Here is a 24,376-nt window from a genome sequence, read left to right as displayed (position 1 = left end):
GAATACGGACATGCTGATAATTCACATTCCACCATATTGTTTTCGACCATTTTACTGATTGCAATATACTGAAACTAAAAATTATTTATCTGCATTCCAAATTCGCACCGGTATTTTAAATTCTGGTGAACTGTTCCACGTCCCAATGACAAACATGAGCACCTGCCATTATGTTGCCTCTAATTTATCAATGATTACATTCACAGTGGTCCTCGAGTTCACAACTTTGCGGTCGTAATGTACAACCAAAGCACACAAAGTATTTCAAATTTTTTTTATTAGAAATAAGATTAGCTGTACACTGCACAGTAACCATAAACATTAGAAAGCATAAACCCTCCTCCACCCTGGTTGAAGGACAAAGTAGCCAAGCAGAGAAATCCAGTTATCAAAATCTTATTTACACATAAAAGCTTAGTTCTTCGGTCAAAAAGCATTGGAGGAAGACTCGTGATTTCTCTCCTTGTTGGCAAGAATCCAGTCAAGATATTAATGAGAATGATGCATCTGTCAATCGTCTAGACCCGGGGACTCCCCCTGTTGTATTCTTGATGCTATCCTGATGGCTTCCTCTAGCGACGGCTGATCACTGAGCTGCAGAAAGAGGGAAAAAAAAATGAACAATGCAAAACATTGAGTAACATTGAGCATTGATGCAATATGATCCAAGTTTGAAAATGTGTCTGTCAACTGAGCAAAAGCAAACTCAATGGAATAATAACACTGGTTACTAAATCTGAGCATGACAGACACAGACAATAACATCATCAGGTAGATCAGCTGGGTACTTCCAGGGCCGGTCGACTTACTTCCAAACCATCGACTATTTCATACTGCTTGAGTCATCCCGCAACTGTCGTGTAATGTGAAAGGGGCTTATTACTGCTGACATATACACCAATTGCTGCCTGCCCCTTCATTTAAAAGACAATGGCACCTCTGACAGGGCTGAATTTCATGGAGAGTCACACAGAGGTGAATGTGGAACAGTTTGCCTTTATTTACATGACAAAAAGACCAGGAGGGGTAGTGGAAACTGTTTTTCCAGTACTACCTCAATTGTTTCACAACTTTGTGCGTGTATATATATATATATATATATATATATATATATATATATATATATATGGTGAACGCTTATCTACTAAGCTTCATCGTGTGTGTCAACTAGTCAAGTAACCAATTCCAAACTGGTCACTATAGAAAGAGGTCTGATAGCTACAGCAGTGGCATACATGTGAGTTGACACTGCAGGTGGTTTCAGTTCAGTTTGGCCCCTAATCATATGCACCAGCAGGGGGGGCAGTGACACACCACACCCCCAGCCTCACTCTGACCTTTACACATATTTAAATCCTTTTGAGGACAATACACAATAGGTGTGATTTTTGGGAGGGATTACCACCATTTGAACTGAAACCATCAGTATCATGAATTTTATACAACAAGGAACCAAACATTTTATTGGTGAAGACCAGAGATCAGAGGGCATATTCGGATCCAGTGAGTTTCTAAAATACAATTCACTATATACCTGTACAGCAATGTGAGTTCCATTGGAGGTGGCCAGCAACGTGACAGGATGCACGTCACCCTGTTCTTGACCATAAGCTGCAGCTTCCTCCACGGTTTGAAACGAGGCCATGTCCGGTGTCATGATGGCCACCTGAGGGGGACAACAGTACTTAGTCATGCAATCAATAGGATTTGCAATGCAGTTGCACAGACACTAAGGTGGACTGCTAACACTGCACAATATATTAAAAGGCTGTTTTTGTAGTACACATACGAGCTGTAGTGTTTTTCAAGCACAACCACAATGTGATGGCTGTGTTCTCAACCACAGAAAATGTCTTTGGTAGAGCATCTTCAAACCTTGTAGCTCTTTCCATACTCTGGACAACTCGCTTTTTACCTTGAAATTATTTTGATAGATCTGATAGATAATCTTCCCCACTATATTATGAGTTGAGGAACTGAAGTATCGGATGTAGCAACAGTGCCTGATTGCTGAGTGGTAGTGTATTTTTAGCAGGGCCACTAAAGAACAGCCGCCAAAGCAAAACTCTGCAATATGTTCATTTAAAATAGGATAAATGCCTAAATTCACAAAGTCTACGGTTTACGCACTATGTACAGTAGAGTGTTTATATGGTAAAGAAGCCAGCCGGCACCACAGCCGAAAGCTCCCACTCTGGACCCCGTTTTTTGGAAGAGCCGATTTTGGATTAAGGCGGTGCCGTCGCCGTGTAAACGGCAGATTTGATAGCTTCCATCTCAATGCCACGTTAGCCATTAAGCAACATTGAAAACTGAACAAAGACAGATAGCAACAGACTGGACCATAAATCTAGTATAATGATCACTTGAGTACCTGTTCATCTGAGCCTTCAGTTGTTACCATGGTAACTGAATGCCCACTCTGTGTAGTCAGTTCATGGGCTGGGATGGTTATGGTGGTTCCTTCTTGGGTTACCATGGTTATTGTGCCACCCATAGCTTGTAGGTCTGCTTCTGATATACTGACCTGAAGACAGACAGGAAAACAATATTCAAATAAGACATTTGCAACAGAACACTATTGTCAAATGCAGACCCCTGCAGCATTTTCCAAAATAATAATTTTTGTGCCAGTGACTTTAATTAGCATACTGTGGCTTTAACAACCAAAATTATTACAGAACAACCACCTCCTAATAACACCAATAAACCCCTAATGAGACCCCACTTCATATTTTTATTACAGTTGAGGGATGCTGTTTGCGTAGAAAAATCCTGTGCGGACATTCTGCCAGGTTCCGGTGCCAAAGACCCCCCCAACCTAAGGACAACTACTGCAGGCCGGTGGCTCTGACATCACATTTGATTAAGACTCTGGAGGGACTTATCCTCTCATAACTTCGTCATCTAACTGGCATAGGTGTGGAGAACACCATCATCTACCTTCTCCACACATCCCTCTCTCACCTGGAGAAGGCTGGGAGAATTGTGAGGTTTTGTTCTATGAATACGCCAGTGCTTTCAAAACCATCCAGCCCAAACAGTCCAAGCTATATATATATATATATATATATATATATATATATATATATATATATATACATATACATATACATATACACATACATATATATATATACATATATATATACATATACATATATATACACACATATATATATATATATATGTGTGTGTGTGTGTGTGTGTGTGTGTGTGTGTGTGTGTGTGTGTGTGTGTGTGTGTGTGTGTGTGTGTGTGTGTGTAAAAATGATAATCTTGATACTGGGGAGAAATATTGATATTTAATATGGTCACAGAAAAAAATCCCAACACATGTGAATCAATGTTTTTGCACACCCCTAACACACATACGCTGAATAAAAAAAACATCACTGTACTGGCATACCTGTTGCTGCGTTCCATCCTCTTGCGTTACCAAGGCAACATGCTGCTGAACTCCAATGTCTGTGTTTTCTGCAGGGATCTGTTCAGAGCCTGAATCCTCACCATCAACCGGTGCTTGGTAATTCACACTGGGATCATCAATGGCATCTGTAAAGATAAAACATCATGATTTATGTCATAAAATACCTTTGTCCCATCATCTGCGTTGATGTAAGTCAGTTGAAACATCTGTTGATTAACTCATCTGTACTGGGGTGCAGACATGTTCTATCAAGTTGCACTGAGCATCAAGAACCCTCTTCAGCAGGAAACATTATGAGTGGGAGTAGAAATGAAAACAATGCAGGGGATTTTAAAGGGCTTTGAATTTCCTTTCATGTACTACTGCTGCTAGTGCTGCTAGTACTGCTAGAGGTGGGACACTATGAACATTGACATTTTTGCAGAGTGGGAGGAAACCAGAGTGCCAGGAGAAATCTCTATACAGCAAGTACGGAGGTTCACTCCAACCCATGAGTTGCCTCAGGCTGCAGCACTGACCTGTTGGTGGTTCAAAATACGCTTCCTGCTCTTCCTCAATGGGCTCTGTGTCGTTGTGTGCAGTGCGTTTGTGCATGGCAAGCGTGGAGATCTGTTTGTACGTCTTCCCACAGTGGTTGCAGATGTAAGGTTTACACGGTGTGTGGACCACATGGTGTTTGTAGAGGCTGGAGTATTCTGTGAAGCGCTTCTCGCAGCCAGGCACGGTGCACACATAAGGTTTCTCTCCTTAAATGAAAGACAAAAAGAACATCAGTCACTGAATTTCAACCTGCCATTCATTCTAATTCCTAAAGTAGAAGACACAACTGCTGAAGCTATAAAAGTTAACATCCAAGACGCTGATGATTGATTAATTCAGGTATGAGTGAAGTAGAGCGGTTGAGAGGTATTCATAGTCAGAATGGATTTTATAAAATTTATATAATTGTGATAAACTCAGTGGATTTATATCAATTGTGCATTGCATTGTAAAACCAGCTACTCACCCGTGTGAATCCTCATGTGGTTCTTGTAGTTGGTGGCACTGGCAAAGGCGCGTCCACAGCTGGGCTCAGAACAATAGTACGGTCGTTCTCCCGTATGTGTCCGGATATGAACTTTACGGATGTTGGAGGTGGTAAATGACCTGCCGCAGCCTTCGATGGGACATTTAAAAGGTTTCTCTCCTTCAAAGGGACAGACCAGTCAAGTATTAGGGGTTTGCCAAAAAAAGCTATAGAGAACACTGACAGAACCCATGCTGTCTTACAATGACGTTGCGATTAAGACAGAAAATGAACAGAAATATCAGAATTTCAATAAGAATTTGAACATTTTTGGGAACTTTCCACATATTTTCTTCTTCATTGTAGAAGTTTTGGGGATGGATCTGGTAGAGGCTCCATAAATGGAATGTTTTTAATATGTCAATTCATGTAAACATATTCTTTAGCCCTTCTAAGATTGGTAAGAACTGCAATGATGACCATGTGCTTGAGGACACCTGCAGCAATTTCTGCAAACTGAACACAACAAGCTCCACAGTGGTAAAAATAGATGTTGCAAAAAGAAAAAAAAAATCAAAAGAACAGTGCCATGTTTGTATACTCAAAGGATCTCAGCCCACAATCACAGAAAGGTTTCAACTCATTCTAAAACACCTAAAGCGTGTTTGTGATTACCTGTATGAGTACGTGTGTGTTTCTGCAGATCACCAGAGGTTTTGAAGGACTTGGAGCAGTTAAGCTCCAGACATCTATACGGCTTCTCCCCAGTGTGTGTGCGAGAGTGACTCTTAAGTCCGTATCCTGAAAACATAACAAAATCACAATACTATAAGAAAATGCATGACTTATTGAGGCTAAGCCCCAGATCTTTGATTCTGAATCCATCCTGTGGACCACCAAACGGAGAGACATTGGTAGCCCACCAAAAACTGCACATTCATACTTTTGTCTTATTATTAAGTACCTTCCTGAATTTTTACCATGAAATAACTCAATGATTCCACAATAATTTGTCCTAGAAAAATCAAAGTATTCTTTCCCCTTTTGTCTTTTCACATTCACTTTAACAGAGAAACATTACTTACCCGTTGCAAATTTCTTCCCACACCCAGAAAAGTCGCAAATGTACGGTTTGTCTCCTGTGTGGGATCGCTCGTGAACCTGCAGAGACACAAGTAATAGATGCTGTAAACACTGTTCAACTGCAGGGGCATAGACTCAGCTACCTTCAGGTGATGGGCGGTGGTGTAGAGTTTTCCGCAGCCTTCATATTCACAGCGGAAAGACTTCTCACCCACGTTAGTGACCCGCGCTTGTCGGTTCTCCTGACCATGTAGAACAATCTGCAGCAGGACATATGAATGAAGAGATACAACAACAAAAAAAATGTTTTTCTGATGAATGTCAAAGATGAGGATCACTCAAATCAATCTTAAGCAGAGTTGAACCAAAATTATTCATTTGGTTGTTGGTAATATAACTGAGTGGGGAATTAATTCAAGAAAAATGACTAAAGGTCTGTAAAAGTTATGTAACTTACTATGTCTGTCGCCTGGTGACGACAAAAATACGATGAGCAAATTTACTCTCATCCTAAACTCTCACTTACAGCATGCTTGTAACAATGCTTTGAAGCTGTAACATCATAACTCAATATTTCATTGAAAAACTGGCATCTAAAGGGTTAAGCAAATGTGGAGAAAGATCGATGAGGAAAATGTGTACCTGCATGTGCACACCATTGTCTGCTTCCACTCGACCATAGGTTGCCAAGGAATTTTCAATATTTTCCACCTGAACAGATAAAAATAGTACCCAGTTAATCGGAAAGAAAACACAGGGTGAGTAAATGAATCTCCAAAAGCGTTAAACAAGATAAGTAATAAAGAGAATATTGGCAAATAAGATGTCAAGCTTTCAACTAGCAAGACAACCAAGCAGCCACAGACAGTATGCATTTCCAACTAATAATAAAAAAAAACAACAATAAGAATGGGGGTATGTGGTTATACCTTGGCTGTATACTGCTCCAACACACTGATGGTCTCTGGGTCAATGCTCGTGGTGTCACTCTGCAGGTCAGCGATGGTGCCGTCGGCCTGGATGGCCAAGATTGCATTCTGTTGAGGCATGTGCACCGTGTGCTGAATATAGGCTGTGCTGCCGTCCTCCAGCTGCACCTCTTGCAGACCGCTCTGATCGTATGTGTCTACAAGCAAGCATTGCGGAAGATGAAGCCAGTTGCACATGTTGGATTCCATCTGTGGGCATTTTTTTTGTGCACTGAACCTTTGGGTGTGTGGATATAGGCTGTTGTCCCATCTTCGAGCTGGACCGCCTGTCCATCTTCAAGTTGTAAACTGTCCCCTCCTGGAGAAATTAAAGTAAATTACACAAATATAGTAACTCAACTGTTGACGGAGAATAATCAACTCTCTGATCATTGTATGTATATTTTATTATTAACATTCCACCGAATATCGATCCAGCCTTTTAAAGTGGGATCGGTCTTCAGTGAAATACTGCCGATCCGGGACCCAATTCTGGCATTTAAACTATGTTTAGTGCTCACGTTGAAGTCACACGCGGCGCCTGTCATCATGATAACATGGTAGCAGCTAATAAAGATACAGCATTGCTGCAGCGTACTGCAGCAGAGTTATCAATTTCCACCAGAAGCAGAGTGTAGCGGCAGTTCTCCACTAAGTCATGCAAGTGATGGCTGGATCACAAGTTACTTGATGCATTTAAAGAGACCAGTGATCAAGAATGAGATCGCAGTTAGCGTCAGAGATCAGAGTTAGCCCACATACATTTGGGCTCACCATGCAATCGTAGTTCACTATTTGTCGCGGACCAGCTACTACAGGGGGATGTCGACCCCCCTGTCTCCTCCCAGCTGGCCATGCATGAAACACCACTAGAAGAAGACGTCCAGAGTAAGTGGATGAAGTTGGAACAGACGCCCAGATCCCCCTTTTTAAATAGGAGAACCACCACCCCAGTCGGCCACTCTTCCAGTACTGACCCAGACATTCAGTCAATGTTGAAGAGGCGTGTCAGCCAAAACGGCCCTTCAGCAACGTCTTCGGCATTTCTGGACTAATCTCACCAACTCCCAGAGCCTTGCCACCTTGACCACCACAGAGACTTCAGCATGAGAAATCAACAAAGACTGCCCATTATCCTCCAGCTCTGTCTCCCTTTCAGAGGGTGGAAGGTCTGTGTCAAGGAGTTCCTCAAAGTGCTCTTTCCAACGGCCATTTGCATACTCAGTTGAAGTCAACAGTGTTCCATCCTGACAGTAAACAGCTTGGATATTATTATTATGATTCGACAAACTTCTGTCACACCTGCAGTTGAGCCTTAGCAACAGCCGAGGCAGCATCCCATCAGGCCGGTACCGTGTAAATGATTCATGAGTCCCACTAGACTATCCACACATTATCATAAAATCTCAACTGCTGAGAGTTTCTTGTGTCAAAAGTACAATTAAAACCACAATCATGAACTATAGTCATCTACACACGAATGGCCAGGTGCCACGCTTTGTTTTCGGTTTCATACAGCGCGGAACCGCAGTCCATGCTGTGATTTCCCTTTTGCCCTCATAGTATAATGTGAATTACGTCAAAAGATCATCTGACTTTTCTCCGATAGATTTCCTGTCTGTAAATTCCACTCCAAACTAGAAGCAGTGCAGCACGTAGTTCTGCAAGAAATAGAATCCACGAGAATCTGAAGTGCTGCAGCAGCGCAGGCAATATTTGGTTAACACTTTGTTGTATGTCTAACAACATACAAACGTGATTTATGAAGAAAACAAAACATTTTTCTAAAAAAAAAATATACATTTTTAATTATATATTTTTATATTTTTATGTCTGCACTGACCTCACAAAACAACCTCAATAATAATAATAATTATTATATTATTATTATTACCGTAATTTCCGGACTATAAGCCGCTACTTTTTTCTCGCGGTCTGAACCCTGCGGCTTATAAAACGATGCGGCTAATATATTGATTTTTACAGGGATATTCCAATCAATCGGCCACCGATTATGAAAGGCTGAACTCGTTGTGATCTGTGAATGCCGACCACTGCCTGTCATTGCCGGTCACAAAATCCGATCACATGTGACAGCAGCCGTTCTGATGAGGCACCGCCCGCGGTTTGTGATGCGTCCGCTCCTCCCTCCCGACTCGCCACTCGCTTGGCAACGGCGTGTCTAATGCGGAAGCTTTTTTCAGTCTGTCATGTAAAGTTTGCATCCTGCAGCACATGCACGTTAAAGGGCGTCAACGCCACGAATTCAATACGATATTTAAAACACCAGCACTTGACGGAGCACAGAGAGTTTTCTGGTGCTCATGAAAGTGAAACTGCAGGAACCAGCGGTCGCTCGCGACACTCGCCGGTCTGAGCGTGACGTTCAGAACGCGAAGCATATTGCCCGAGAAATAATCATTAATTTCACCGCGCCAGATGAGCAGCCTTTCTAAGGTGTCGTTTTAAGACGGAATCAACCGGGACCGAATCCGCTGCAGTCTTGTGTGTGTCAGATGCAGCGTTCGCGGTCAATCTGAAACGTTTGCAACCGTCCAGAGTGAGAACTTTCATGAAAGAGGACAGCTGCTTCAGCTGAGTGCTCTCCCTGTCTCTCGGAGCATCCCGAGTTTTTAGAGTCTAATGAGCATGCTCTTTGCTGGCAAAAATATTGAGCTTCGTCACATCAAACCGATGACATCACGGGCGTTTTATTTACCTTTAAAGCGCTCAAATTGCGCTGTTTTCGCCCGCGTGTCCACAGCTCTGCTGACAGAGACGATCTACTGGAGGCTGAAAACAGCGCTTTCTGAACACTTTAAATGTAAATAAGATGTGAGGAGTTCAGAACATTGGCAAGATTGTTTCATGAGTCAGTCTCGACACTGGACCCCGTTTTCAAAACTAGTACTAGAGGATCGCTAGAAGTGATCCTCATGCATTTTCTGTGGCGCAGACAGCAACGGTGCACCCGCGGCTTATAGAGCGGTGCGGCTTATGTATGAACAAAATCCATTTTCCTTCTTAGATTTGCTGGGTGCGGCTAATATTCCGGTGCGCTCTGTAGTCCGGAAAATACGGTAATATTATTACCAGGAAGGGGACGGAGCTGCTTTTTAGCGCGAACATTCTGAGTGCAATTAGTTAAAACTGGCAGCAGGTGGCAGTATCCATTAAGTGCTAGTATAACACACAGGGCAGCACAGAACCAAACCTTCATCACATTTGGTCACCCCCAGTCAAATCAAAGTTTTTTTGCAGTTTGATTGCACGTTGTGTTTTATACAATAAAACAATGTGTTATCACTGCCAACAATGGAGAGGTCAAATCCCCATGGTGCAACTTTTTGGGGCCTTTTAAAATGTTTTACATCAAATGTTTACTCAAGGAAATGCATGTGGAGGGAAATAACAGATCTGGTTCTTCCACATGAAAACCAAATGATCACGAAGGCAAAAAATGAAAATGAAACAATAGATACCTTGTTTCGGCATGGACACATGCTGGACATATGCAGCAGATCCATCCTCCAGCTGGATCACCTGACCATCCATGATATGCCCGTCTGAGAAGGCGGATTTGGAGTCATGTTGGATGTAGGCAGTAGATCCATCAGCCAGAGTAACAGCCTGCAGACTCACAGCATCGATGCTCTCCATGTGCTCATCTATTAGCAGCAACACAGTAAATAGTTAAACCTAATTGGATATGGAGTAAAACTCGTATTTATTTTACAATTCAGATTAATAAAACATCTGACTGCCAAAACAGTCATATGATGTATACAGTAAAACATTATCCAACTTCAATCTTATTGACTCAACCCCTCATTCTTTTACAGATCTCCCATCAATAATATGCAGAAAAGCCTTTTGTCTGGAACGGTGGATTACAACTTAAATAGAATCACACAATTGCCTTTTACAGATTCATTGATCATAGACTATTTTAATGCCCAAAAAGTCACTCATACTCACCACCAACAGTCACTGCCTCTGTGAGACAGAGAGTGACAGGCTGCCCATCAGTGTCATGAAACTCTGCCATTCCCTGGGAGTCTCTGTTAATCTGGGCCAGGAGCATGCTTCAGCTACTGCACAGACAATAGTAAAAATGTTTTTTTTTTTACTTGAATGCCACAGAACTACACGTGGATTTATGAAGTATGGGACCCAAATATGAAATCACCAGAGCTGTCTGAACACACAGTTTTAAATGACACTGATTTAAAATGACACAGACTCATAAAATAAATTTGCTGCATGTAAATGTTTTCACGGACTTGAAGACAAGTTTGGTCTTTATTAGAACCATATTAAACATACATATTTCCAGAGTAGCGTTGACTAATTCATTAAATGCCCAAAGCATGATTTGTTTATCCTTCTCAGAAGCAGGGCATTTATACATTTTAACCCTCGTTCTTGGCGCCAACCAATCCATCTGAAAGCAGCATCAAAGCACTGACGGAAATTATTGCTGCATTGAAGTCAACTATTACTGACGAACAAATGAGTTGCAGACAGGTTCATGAGTCGCCTCGTCATGATGTCATCACTCTCTTGGCACAATGCACACTATGAGGAGCTATGGCTGAGGCTATGAGAACACACCCATCCAAATCAAATTTAAACTATGGAACCAATTCACAATGGACTCATATATTTCACACCACATTCAGAGCAACTAAAAGTTTCAAAACAAAACAATTTCTACACTTACAATTATGTTTATTTTTATTATAGTTATAACACTACTGTCAAACATGTGGCATGTTCAGCAAGAAAAGGTAATCTGGAGACAAATCAACTAATCCTTTCTGTAGTCGATGACTGGTTGACTGGAAAAGTAATTGCTAGATGGAATCTTCATGTCATTAAATCCTTAACAACATGACAAATGACTGGTACATTACAATGAGGAATAAGGTCAATGAAGGGGCATAACCTAAGGAAAATAAGCGTGTTGAGGTTGGCAACAACGCAACACATTAACTAAATGGTTATGCTGGACAGGACTTACACAGGAAACGATTCTAGTATGAGATTAAGTTATGTTCAGACGAACCACACCATTTGGATAAATCACTCTATCCTTCACCTGAAGAATAAACTTGATGTCACCATCAAGAAATTGTTTGACAATAATAGTGGCTAAGCATGTTTATTAAAAACAAAACACACCTCGTTTTTACAATCTTGATGTCACAGTTAAAAATGTTTTATTTGAATATATAAATTACACATTTAAGTCATTCCACTATGTCGACATTTTTAAACTTAAGCATTTCTGTTGGGAAAATGAAAAATTAAACGAACCCTATTATGATCCAAATAAAAGGAGATTTCACATTTTCCTAACCATCACGCCGTGAGCGCTTTAGCAGTCAGTGCCCGGTCACCATGTGCGTGTTTGCGGCGCTTCAGTGTCACGACATGAAGAAGCCAAGGGCCAATGGGCCAAGCTTCCAAGCACTGATCACGACTCGGCCGCTTTTGCTGTACTATAATTAAAGCAATGCATGGCAATAAAGGTGACTATGCAAATAAGTTCCTGTTTATATAAACCGACGTTAGTGGCGCGGTTCCTATCCACCGCGGTTGTCCCTCATACGCCCATCAAAACAGCAAACTACAGTAGTTAGTGCTCTCCTCTGTTCAGTCGGCTTTTAATAACCTTCTGACCAGCCTCCATTCCAAAGTAGTGAAAAGACTAAACCAAAGATCACAGGATCACTACTATGTGAAGGGTGGTTTTAAGCGATGCGTCAGGGCTGTCACAACTACCCTTCTTTGCACGAACCTACCACGACTTTAATAATCGAATGTAAGCAGCGATCTGGAACTAGAATCGCAGTCCACTCACGAGGTGAGCTAACCGTCTCCACTAAGCTCTCCACATATAAAGCAGCCGGGCTACAACATAAGCTAATGCCTGACAATGTGAACATATGACCCACTAACTGTTGATGTAACGATAAAGAAAAGCCAACGCGTTAGCGCTTGGGTCCGCGTTCGGACGCAGCCTTTAACTCCCGCTCACAGCAGCGGGAACAACACTGACTGAATTTATATACTAACCTCCGAAAAATTTCCAACAATCCCTCTTGTTCGACCACCATGCACCAGTGCAGGAAACGCTTCGCGTCGGGAACATGTATGGCAGCAACGATGTCCGGCTCTCTCAATCCCGCCTCCCAGTGGATTCCACCCTGCTGATTGGACAAAAGGTTTTAAAGACGGCACCCATTGGTTGAATCGGTCATACCCAAAGCCAAGCGTTATGTTGTTATTCAGCTTCCGTGGCCCCTGGTAGACGCCATTCCGCGTCGATTTGCGCATTGTCCTGGGGATTTGACCGTTAACTATCCACTCGGGGAGTTTAAAACTTGCTATTAAGTGAAAGGTGATGGTCGATCAAAACATCGAGTTGCAGCGCAGGTCGGCTGTATTGAGCTATATTCGATTCTCTTGCCCCAAGAACGCAGAAGTGTGGGCATGGTTTTGGGCATCCATGTTGACAACAAGGTCGAGGGGAATGTGGGACATGCAGTGAAGACAGGACTCCTCAGCGCATCCAAATTTCAGACTGCCTACACTAAGGGATTACATGATTATCAGTCCTGGAAAGACTTGGTAATCTCCCAAGTATTTGCAGTTTTCCAAAGAGCAAATATTTTGGAAATTGTAACAGGATTTTGTCGAGCCAATTTTGAGTTTTATCCTCTGTTCCCCATCATCACTCAAGGAAACCGACGCTCGCTGTTGCATTGACATCCAAACATTTGCACGAGACGCGCATTGAAACTGGTGATAAACTGACGACAAGTCCATGACAGATATCTTTCAATTATTTCTTCATCAACTTCTCTGATCATTGACTTTACTTCATTGTTGTCATGAATTCCCCATTGTGGGAAGAATAAAGACAATCATCATAACATTAGAAATGTATACGCCATGATGACTCGTCCAGCAGTCGTGGCAATAAGCACATGTCATGAGGTCACTGCGAAGAATAAGGGCGCTTTCACACTAGACAAGCTATTGTAATTACTTGCATGCCACTGATTCCAACACTCATCTTCCCTGTGAACCAGGTGGTTGACTTTCTTGCCAGAGGCACAAGCTCAAGATAAGTTATGCCGTAGTTTTGCTGACAGAAAACGGGCAAAACAGATCGATATGAATGTTATCTGTCAATGTTTAATGGCCATTTTCATAGTGCACTACACTCCCCGAAACCCTTGACGATGTATGTAGGACTATAACCCATTATGGGTCATTCGGCTGAGCACATCAACATCATGTGAAAAAGTTTTCTGTTATCTTATGGGACTTTGACAGGAGGTCAAGGTCACGTGTGATCAAACCTGTGTGTGAGGTTGTCAGTCAACCCCTATAGGTGTCTGTAGGAGATTATTTCCAGTCATGACAAGTAATGTTATGTGACCCTATCATGACGGAATGTGACTTATTTCAATCATATTGTAGATAGTCACTTGTAGATTTTGAATGTATTGTACAATGAAATGTTTAATTATACTTATATTTCTTTGTTCACCTCACCAGTGATGTGAAACTCTTTCAGCTTTTCTTCACTAAGCACTTAATTTCCTTGATTTCTACAGTATGAGTCTGTCTCAAGTGAACTGTGAAACTCCAACAGTAGATCAAAGACTAACTAGTCGTAAATCTTACAAATAACTTGTTTTAAGTTACTTTTGAGTAAAAATGTTGGACTGTTGTTAATGTATGGTGTTGAGAAAAAAGCATTGTTTATAATCTCGCCTCAATAAATTTGATTTGATTTGTATTTAATTTGCATATACATTTGTGTGCATAAAAACACTGTACTTGCCAGTGAAATAACACAGGATTTGCCCCAGACAAAACAGAAAAAACTGATTTGGAGACAACAACAACAACAACAACAACAACAACAATAATAATAATAAATTGCTTGACAATCCCACGTGCCAGAGCTGAAATTTAAGCATTAAAGAATCTTTGAACTGACACTGGAACTGACATGAACTGACATGAAAACAAAATTGACGAAGTTGCTGTGTTTTGTAAGTGTAAGGGTTTAGGTCAATGTTGTACAATAAGACAATAAGTTAAGGCTATTTTTTATTTATATATATATTCTATTTATTATTATCTGGCTACGTTGTATGCCCCCAAAAGCACGTCATTTTTATCATGCTGACGTTTCCTAGATAAATATAACTTGTCACAACTTCCGGGTTTGTAGCGTTAAAGTTGTGGTGCAGCTGACTACCATCGCGTGGTCGGTCATCAAATGTGCGCTGCCCATCGCGAGGGGTACCTGTTATATTTGCGTATGAAGCTCATGAATAGACAGTTACAATGCAACTTTAGCTGTTTTCAAACAATTAGAGGTTTCTACCAGCTGTACCAGCGATACTGTATTTTGAAAGGTACAAGCGGAACCTGCCTACGACATCACACACCTTTTCGACTACGTGCATTGGGGGGCGTATTTTCCTCACCATCACTCGTCACACGAGTGTCTCTCCCCTTAACCTCTCTGGTGAACCTCCAAACTGCCAATCCCTTATTCCACGTCCGACGCTCGGGACATGTTGGCTGGGACGCGGGCAGAGATGCGCACGGACTTGGGGCCTCCAGATGCTGCGGTTATTAGGCAGCAGAGGAGGCTGAAACAGGCGGTTCGTTTCCTTCACAGAGACTCAGCCGATCTGTTGCCCTTGGATGGACTGAAGAAGCTCGGGACATCCAACCAAGGGGTACGTTCGTGAAGTTGATGTCACTCAGTGCTTCACATGTATGAAAGATCGAGTAAAACCAAGCAACTCTGAACGACAGAGTTGCGAACGACGGTTGCTTACTTATGGTTGAATTGCATGCTAAAAAGACTCTAAAAGCTTCATGATAGTATAAACGGAAGGTGCTGGATTCCATTAAAATATCTGCAGAGAAACACGTTATAGGATGTGAAATTCGTCAGCAATACTTACACTAATACCTCAATTGTACTTATAATAATATAAGAATATTCGAAATCTATCTATCTCTCTATCTATCTGGAATTTTGTCATGGAGCAACCGGGTCTTAACAGCCCCCAAAGTAGAAATGACATTTACCTATTTCTTCATTGGGCCAATGGAGACTGTTCTTTAGGTACCCAGGTGGAGGCCTGTCTGTCTTCAATGTCTGGTCTAAAAAAAATTGAATTCAGTCGGTGATATTGACCTTGATTTACATCCTTCTGATGATGTTTGAATTTGTCCTCCTTGTGATTATAGCAGCCCCATAACATCCTGCAGAAGCGCTTCTTTGAGGCCAAGCTATGTCAGGGAAGGCTCAACATCAGTGGGGTGCCACCGAATAACCACTCATATAATTTTACACATCTGAATTCACATGGAAATGAAGAGGAGGAAGATGAAGATTACATATATGTCCCTTGCCAGGTGAGTTCAGAGCAGCTGCGGAGCAGCTCCTTCACACTCCTCGATGTGTCTGAAACAGATGAAACAGATTTGTTCAACATCGATCTCCCACACCTGGGAGATTGTGTTGTTGATTTCAAGTTGCATTTTAGTCTAATGTTAATATGATTTATTAATGAATGTGTAATATTAAAAGAACATTTTGGAATTTGATACAATTCATACAACTCAATCTTTGCTGTGTGTCTTCAGTGCATGGGGCAGGAGCTGAGTCTGCGGATTGACACAGGATGCAAACACAACCTGATGTCTATAAAGACGGTGGACCGATTGGGGTGAGACGATTGACAGTTGTGGCTGGCGCATTGATGTGACTTTACTGATCCCTATATCACTCATTTCTTATGTGACAGCTTGAAGGATTTTATAGAGGAAACCAGGCTGGAGACGGGTGGAGTTTCTTACCACTGGAAACTCAACATTGTGGGTCACATCGAGTCACTCAGCCTCACTGTTGGACGCCTCAGGATAATGTGCTCCTTCACTGTCGTGGGTGAGGAGATTAAGACGACGCAGTATTCAGAAATCACTTGAGATACAGAATAATTGTTAACTTCTGCAGAAACGGACGAGGAATTAATCTCGTTGGGCTGCAAAATGTTGAAGACTCTCAAGGTAAATCATCCTGCGTTGTGCATCTCGTGTCTTTCAATATTCATTTGATCATAATTATGTTTCAGTCTGTGATTGACACTGAGAAACAGTTTTTGGTTTTTGGAAGAACCACCAGGGAGCAAGTTCACTTTTCCAGCCGCACCATCGAGAGGTGAGATGGATTTTTGTTGGAACAGACCAGTCAATTCATGTGACAAGAAAGAAGCTGTCTTTTTTGTTTGTTAGCTTGAGTCTGGTTCACTGCTGTAACTTTCATGTTTACTCAGCACAAACTTGAAAAAAGTATTGATGATTTTGTGTATCATTATTAATTCATTGATTCATTCACCGTGGGACGAATAAAGGCCGTCTAATCTAATCGTAATGTTCTTGCACTTCACAGAAACTTTTAATGCCGGATTCCGTGCTGTCAGCATCCACCATGATGAAAAGCAATACAGTCACTCAACTCACCCTCACAACCAAATGCCTCATTCCTTTCTCTTATTAAGATGTGTGGACATCAATGGTAGAGTAATGCATTTTAGCACTTTAAAACAGCGCTGCGCTAGGCGTATGTGGTCACCGGTCCCTTAGGTACAGATGTTTATTAGCACATTTGTTCAAGAGTAGGAGATTTAAGTCCAATATTTGTCTAGAATTGTTTTGTATTGTTTTATTGAAAATACACTTGGCAACTATCTATATAGGGTAGGCTTTATATTTATGCACTTTACTACTATTTAATTATTGTGGTATGAACACTCGTTTCATTTTAGACAGACTGCTGTTGTTGCCTTGTGATTGTAGTGAGAAAAGGCTTTAATTGACATAAAAGGGTCACAAAGAATATTGGATTATAAAAATTGTAGTGTCATATTTACAAAATGTGAAAGAGGTATAGTTGCTAATGATGTATCGAAGGCTAGGAGGCAAGTATGACAATTGTGCGTATTGTCTTTAGCTGTTAGTGAAGATGTCATGGTTAGGTACCAGTGGCTGAAGTCCTGTTCAGTCATGGCTTCATGTCCAGTAAAATAGTGAGGCTACATTTCTCAGTGTTAGTCTTAGATGGACTGATGGGATGAAATTATTAGGAAATAGAAGTGGATACAACAGTGGATAAATAAACAGAAACATAAGTGGATAGATTTATTTGAACATTTTCATTTATATTTCCACATTTCTTTTTTGCCGCAGCAAATCATTCTCATCCACCTGACCCTGCCTTGATCATGCTCCCTACTCTGCCTATCGTCTTCATGTAGTCTCAGTGGTTGTCTTCCTCTCCTTTTGACCAGAGATTCCATTCCTTACAAGATTCATACAACATGTTCCCTCTTTCTCCTCTGTACACATCTGAACCATTTGAGTCTGTCCTCCCTGACTTTGCCTTCAAACTTCACTCAGCTGACCTCTGGCCTCCTTTCTAGTCCCGCCCTTCCTAGTCACTTCCAACCTGAGCATACATCATGGCAGGACTTTAACTGCCTCCCTTTCATTATTTATTCCCATCTTCTTCTTCCAGCATTTCAGTTTTTGTTTCTCTATTTCCATTAGACATGACTGTGTTTTAAGAAATACATGCTGGTTAAATGTCCACTCACACTCAAGTTTTAATGTTAGTCATTCTGCTAGGTACATTACTTAACTAAAACGTCTCCATGGAACTACTGTATGTATTTCAACAGCATCATATTGTGTAAAACAGTGCAGCTCTGAAATAATGCCTTGAATGTCCCAAAATAACCTGCTTCCTTCATAGTTAGTCACAAGGGAAATTTTTGAATCATTAAAAACCAACTCACTATTTATAGCTCCCCTATTGAAAGTAGGCCACTTTAAATCTCCTCAAATGCTGGTGACATCGTAGAAAGGACTGTATATTGACAAGAGGACATTTTCCACATCACTGATTATGATCAGTTGCCTAGGAGCCTAGCAACAAGCATGAGACACATTATGTACAGTGGTCAGTGAACTTCTCTTCCATTAGCCTGGAAGAATCGTGGTGTCCAGGGAAACCAAAGTCAAGAGAGGTGACTTCGTTGTCTGCAGCTAATGAAGAGGGCTTTCCTTTGGAGTTGGATGTGTATTTGCTTGTTTGTTTTATCTTAGTTTCTGAAACACTGGTGACCAGCACAGAGGTTTACTTCCAGTAGAGGCTTTGCTTCATGTTCTCATTCTGAAGTCCACTTGGAAAAAAAAAACAAACGTCAATAAATCTGGAGCAATTGTTCCCAGTCTACGCAGTGCCGCTATATCATATAATGTGAAAAACTGGAACTGAATAAAAATCTCTCACATTTCACTGATTTATCTTGAGTTTCTGATTGACTCTTATTTGACTTCATCTTCAAGTTTATAACAATTTAAATATGTCTAAGAAAAATATAAATTATTGTTATCATGGTTGTTGTTGATGATGGATTGGTTCATTTGGATTAACGTTCATAAATTGGACGTTATCACTTCATCAAAAACTCAAAACTTTAGAACTAGTTTGCATGCAGTTTCGCCCTGCAGAACCCAAGGTGGCAGATTTGCGTCAATTTAATTTAATGCATTTTACTGTGACTAAATACTGTAACTAAATACTGTAACAAGGCAACTCAGTGTGCTTTTGATTGACCAAATAATATATTGGACAATCCACAAAGATCCTTACAAAAGGCTGAATCTGAAGCATCATGTTTACCTGTCTGATGATGTGGGTCGGAGGAGCTGTAGTGGCTGCTGCGCTGACTGACGATTCTTGTAAGAACTCAAATAGATGTCCCGTTAGATACCAAAATACATTTAGGGTGACTTGATGAAAATAGAGTTTTTTCTCAAGAGTTAAAGAACGGGGTAAAAGGGACTATGTATGGACACTTTTCTGATTCATTGAAAAATGGGTCTTGTGCAAGCACCTTCAGGGGTGTAGGGGTGAGTCGCAGTGTAAAATGTAAATCCATGTAAAACAGGAAGTGTACAAACCCTGTCTGATCGTAATACGTTTTGCAACAGAGGCAGCACAGAAGGGATCACTGGCCGTAAATGGCCCACAGGCCAAATTTGAGTACCATCGATTGTTTTTTCTTTACATTCAACTGTGAAGTCCTGTTTGCTATCCAAAATAAGTGCACGATTTATTCCTTGCATTCTATTTCTACTGTAAAATATTTAAACCTGTTGGGTGTTCGAAGAAGCCACATATTTTAAATAAGTACATATTGCTGTGATTGGGTTTAGATCATTTCAATAAATTACATTTTAGCTGGTTGTTAATGCGAAATACATATATTATACATAAGATTTTCATACAAGCGACAGATATTTTCTTCAGAAGTACTATGCCGCAGGTTCAAAAGCGTGACTGTCAGTAGAAAGGTACCAAAGACAACAATCATTTGTGTTTACATCCACACAAACCAGACTTCAACCGGTGTCTGGTTCTGGCAAGGAGAGACAGAAAATCGTGTCTAACATGCCAGTGCAGAATGTGTGGAAGAGAGGACAATGGGGTTGTGATGGAGAGTGTCACCGAGTGGCAGTGCCATTGATAAATGGCTACGTTGTATGCCCCCGTTGTCGTTGTCAGCAAGATGAATATCTTGCACTGCTTTTTGCGTGTTTGGTCTATCTATCGATATTCAACCTGCTAGTTTTGCCCAATGAAATTGCTTTTGATCTTTCAATACTTACTTTAACAGAGAGAATAAGGATTCAAGAAAATAATGAGTAAACAAAGGGGGATAATAAATAATATTTAGAATTGGACAAGAAACGTTTATAAAACAGAGGCAAATGAGAAGACAAATAATGTAAAGGGGAACATGGTTGAATTAAGGACAGAAGAAAGAAATGATAGAACAGGAATTGATTCAAGCAACATAATAAACTGTAGTGATGAATAGAAGAGGTCTCATGACTCAGTATTGAGAGGTTGATAAAGTTTCTTGCAACAGTGTCCTGACTTTCAGAGATGATCACAAGATGAAAATGAGTACACCGTCTACTAATTAACGGTACTAGAGAAGAACAGAGATGAATGTCTGAGGTGATGTTTGAATAAGAGATAAAAACGTGTTACAAGAGAGAAACATGGAATAGTTAAGACAAGTTTTACCTTCTACTTATCTATGACCAGAGGGAAACAGGCCTTCACTTATAAGCACACTTGGCATTTGTGTCTAGGACAATCTGTGCGCCTGTAACTGCCACGACTGCACCTTACTTCATTGAGGTTGGTGTGTCCATTTCAAGAACCCAACTCAAGTCATTATTTTTGTCCTCTGAATGAATTATCAATGATATTTTCCCTTAAGTGTAAATAAATCCATAAAAATACATGGCATTAGACACATGGCAACAAGATAGTACGCTTCAAGAGTACAAAAATAGTGTCTTTATTATGATACTGGTGGCATGTAAAGCACATCCAGAGAGATAAAATATGTTATTCATAAATAGCAATACAAACTTTAAAGCAAAAATATAAAACATATCAGCAAAGAATGCACATTTACGAGTACAAATTTAGGTGAGACCATTATGAGGAGAAATTCTGTTGGAACAGGAGTCAGAGGCTGAAGGTGAGGTGGACACTTTCCCCAGGTGTGAGGGTGACCACCTGTGTCTGCTGCTGAGACTCGTCCACACTGGCGGTGACAGAGTACGTTCCTGCTGCAACCTCTATGCTGAAATCTTCACCAGCTGCTGAGACTCGCTCCTGAAACCAATGGATTATGTAAGTCAGATAACACTTGCTGTAGTCAGAGCCACGCTTATGACTAACAATGCGGTTATGACTGTTCAGTCTGAATCAAGAATGGTATCAACAAAAAAAAACTTGCAATTACTGGGCCAAAAGTGCCCTGTTGTAGTCAGTCAATATTTTCTACGACGAGTGACAAATTGCAATTACAAAAAGAAAATATTTTTTAGTTTTCCATTCCCATAATTTATAATCTTGTTTTCTGCTTAATTTCTTGTAACAATTAAAATATGACAACTATACCTGGAACCAACCTGGAAAATACATTTTATAAAACATTCCATCCATTCTGTACGGAATACTTTCCATATACAGGGGTTGGACAAAATAATGGAAACACCTTAAAGCTAAAAAAGCTTTAAGGTGTTTCCATTATGTTGTCCAACCCCTGTACAATGTTTAAAAAGTAGGCTTCTGTATGGATATTTTAAGTAAAGATTTTGTTGTGCGAATGTGGACTGTTTACATTTGCATTTAGTCTCAAAAGCACCAGTGGACGTGAATCATTTTACAAGGAACAACTGTGAAGGTTAAAAAAAGATTGTTAAATATCAACCAATATGCTTTAAGTCATATTTAAAAGCCAAAACGTTTTCCTTCAGTACATACACGTCTCTTGGTTGTCGCTGCAGCTGTACTGGGGCCAGGAGCAGGACCAGAATGGAACCGCTGCACATGCTCCTTTTCCATGTGGCTTCTGTCAGTGCAACAGTCTGACTGGTAGAACCTCTGGAACACAGACAGAGTTGAGTCTGAGAAAGCCTCCTGGCAGCAGATGTAAACAGACCATGCATTGATGTGTTGTGTGGGCCATGAAGTCAGCCATGCTTGCAAAAGCTTCATTCAGCTGCGTGTGCATTTTCTGAAAGAGGCAAAAAACATATCACAGCCAAAGGACATAGATGTCTCAAAAACTGAATCCACAAAACACATACAGCTCTCTCATAGCCTGTCTGCACATCTGTAAATGTGGCGGAGTGCGATGCACGAATGTTGTTCCAGTCTACATTTCGCCGGGAGGCACGCTGAAGCACTTGCAGACCCAGACTGGCAGAGCGGCGCAGGGAAGACTCCAGCCGGGATTCTGCGGCCATAAACAGGGTGGAGTCAACTCAGGTGACCTGCAGTAGAGAGATCACGGTCAGTAGGAGACAGCACAACTGTCAAGAATGCACAGTGTGTTGTACCGGAATAGATTTTCTACCAAAAGTTTCATCATAAATAATGATTTCAGTGAAGATTATTATTGACCAGCGATGATGTCAACATTATTATAATCGGCACGTGGTCCAAGAATTAATAGAGAGCCATTAAAATGTGGCCCCAAACATGCCTGAACCGCCCTCATGCCTTGATACATAGTAGGGCAGACGAGACCTGTCTTCAGCTTCACCTCTTCTTTGACAAAATCCCAGATCCCTACCCATCCTTTGCATGGTTTCCATTTGATGAAACTGCCCCTCTCAAAGAACTCAAAGTACTCACTTTTGACCTAAATGGTACAGGCCACACATTCTTCCGGACTGAGGGAAATATATAACAATGAAAGTCACAACTGAAATAGGGCGTATGAAACGACTGGACGAAAACATAACGTAGCTCAAAGACAGGTACTTGGCGGTGGTTTACCTTGTAAAACGGCCAGGTCAAGCACAAAAACGGCATCAAGCCATAGTTTAAGGCTTTGGTCTCGTTATCAACTTTAAATATCAATACTCGACTGCTGGCAAACAGTTAATTGATCAAGGGCGGGTCACCAGACTGAACACATCGCTTCTGTTGATCTTCTCTTCATGGCAACCTACAAGAAAACTTTGCAACGTGTATTTTCAGTCGGATTTTTTCCATATCCATTCCATCCATTCGAATTCTGAGGACAAACGTAGCCAACCTAAATGCACGTCGCAGGTGCGAGTACAAGTAAAGACGGAAACATCTACCTTCTTGCTTTCCTCACCCATATCCAGTGGAGTCGGACAGCAGCGTTTCTGGTGCGGGAAATCCTGCACAACAAACCACGCCCATCCAGACCAGTACAACAAGTGTTGCTAAATGACACATCGCGACAAAAAGCCTGATGGTGTATAAAATGTCTTTATTATAATACAGTTACAGTTGTTGAAGTCCAGTTTGTGTCCTCAGCTTCACTTTGGGGATTTTCGGGTTGCTCGCGCAAAAACTTCAGAACTACACCTTCAGCCAGGCGCTTAAATGTAACATCATTTCCGCCTTTGGAGCCGGAAATGGGACGCGCTTTCGTCACATCCGCCCGGTACCGCGGATATGTGTTTTGTTAATTTTAAAGGGGAAATTCCATATCCACAGAGCAAAATTTTCCAAAAGTCCTCCCTTCTTTCCTGTGTTTGAAACTGAATTTGTGAATTACCTTGCGTGTATAAAAGTTATTGATAACAAGAAATGTGTGCATACTGTAAATATAATTCAAAAATTATTCCGAGAATTGTGATATATCATGTCCGTTTCTCCTTTTTTTAGTTATTTATTTATAAATTATTATTATTATTATTATTATTATTTTCTCTCTGTTTCCTTTCTCTTCAATATTATTGTCTTATTAAGTTAATTTCGCATTTGTACCGACCTACTGTATATTCTGTATTATCTAAATGTTCATAAGAATATTCTCATTTAAGGTTTGACTATCATGCCAACCTTGTTATGTTTGTTTTGTTTGTATCATGTTCAATCCAAATTCATTTTGTTTTGTTAATTATTTTTGTCATGAGATACCCCTTTCCCAGTTTTCGATCATGCTGCTCAAAGGGAATTTTCTTTCATGTGAACCAAGGGTCCTCATAAGGCTGGGGTGGTGCAGGTTTCGATCCATCCAGTCAAGCACACATACTTGAACCAATCATGTGTCTGAAGACTGCAACCAATGTCATGATGTGTTGCTTGCGTGATCTGCATGAACCTCACAAAAAGTTGCCAAACCAACCGGCTAGTCTGATCAGTGTCTCCACCAGGATTATTTAAAGAGTAGTACAGCCCCCCGGCAACCCGTGCCCTTCAAC

The 24,376-nt window shown here is 41.0% G+C and overlaps 3 protein-coding genes across 8 annotated transcripts; 1 reads left to right on the top strand and 2 right to left on the bottom strand.

Moving 5' to 3' along the window:
• Window positions 1–29: 29 nt before the first annotated feature.
• On the bottom strand, window positions 30–12,702 carry znf143b (zinc finger protein 143b). 3 transcript variants are annotated; one of them, XM_053886074.1, is made up of 15 exons: window positions 12,569–12,702; window positions 10,466–10,581; window positions 9,970–10,155; window positions 6,726–6,806; window positions 6,449–6,645; window positions 6,162–6,230; window positions 5,663–5,779; window positions 5,522–5,597; window positions 5,112–5,237; window positions 4,437–4,616; window positions 3,949–4,176; window positions 3,410–3,555; window positions 2,375–2,527; window positions 1,535–1,666; window positions 31–594 (listed from the first exon to the last, which is right to left on the bottom strand). In XM_053886074.1, the coding sequence occupies exons 2-15, from the start codon at window positions 10,569–10,571 to the stop codon at window positions 511–513; spliced, it is 1,881 nt and encodes a 626-aa protein (XP_053742049.1). In that variant the 5' UTR covers window positions 10,572–10,581; window positions 12,569–12,702; the 3' UTR covers window positions 31–510. The 3 variants fall into 3 exon arrangements, with proteins under 3 accessions (XP_053742048.1, XP_053742049.1, XP_053742050.1); XM_053886075.1 differs by lacking the exon at window positions 12,569–12,702 and having other exon boundaries at window positions 9,970–10,053; window positions 10,130–10,155; window positions 10,466–10,537; XM_053886073.1 differs by lacking the exon at window positions 12,569–12,702 and having other exon boundaries at window positions 30–594.
• An 804-nt stretch (window positions 12,703–13,506) lies between these two features.
• On the top strand, window positions 13,507–18,878 carry LOC128771008 (nuclear receptor-interacting protein 3-like). The gene is made up of 7 exons (XM_053886076.1): window positions 13,507–15,261; window positions 15,782–15,949; window positions 16,181–16,263; window positions 16,342–16,481; window positions 16,551–16,603; window positions 16,669–16,754; window positions 16,986–18,878. Exons 1-7 carry the CDS (start codon window positions 15,094–15,096, stop codon window positions 16,993–16,995), a joined length of 708 nt encoding a protein of 235 aa, XP_053742051.1. The 5' UTR covers window positions 13,507–15,093; the 3' UTR covers window positions 16,996–18,878.
• A 2,098-nt stretch (window positions 18,879–20,976) lies between these two features.
• Window positions 20,977–23,357, bottom strand: akip1 (A kinase (PRKA) interacting protein 1). 4 transcript variants are annotated; one of them, XM_053886052.1, is made up of 5 exons: window positions 23,282–23,357; window positions 22,277–22,462; window positions 22,129–22,203; window positions 21,951–22,070; window positions 20,977–21,296 (listed from the first exon to the last, which is right to left on the bottom strand). In XM_053886052.1, the coding sequence occupies exons 2-5, from the start codon at window positions 22,433–22,435 to the stop codon at window positions 21,147–21,149; spliced, it is 504 nt and encodes a 167-aa protein (XP_053742027.1). In that variant the 5' UTR covers window positions 22,436–22,462; window positions 23,282–23,357; the 3' UTR covers window positions 20,977–21,146. The 4 variants fall into 4 exon arrangements, with proteins under 4 accessions (XP_053742027.1, XP_053742028.1, XP_053742026.1 ...); XM_053886053.1 differs by having other exon boundaries at window positions 23,299–23,345; XM_053886051.1 differs by lacking the exon at window positions 23,282–23,357 and adding an exon at window positions 22,971–23,270.
• Between the last annotated feature and the right edge of the window lie 1,019 nt (window positions 23,358–24,376).

The sequence above is a fragment of the Synchiropus splendidus genome, chromosome 14, assembly GCF_027744825.2.
Source record: "Synchiropus splendidus isolate RoL2022-P1 chromosome 14, RoL_Sspl_1.0, whole genome shotgun sequence".
In the NCBI taxonomy this organism is placed as follows: domain Eukaryota; kingdom Metazoa; phylum Chordata; class Actinopteri; order Syngnathiformes; family Callionymidae; genus Synchiropus; species Synchiropus splendidus.
This window is presented reverse-complemented; position numbering and strand designations above follow the sequence as displayed.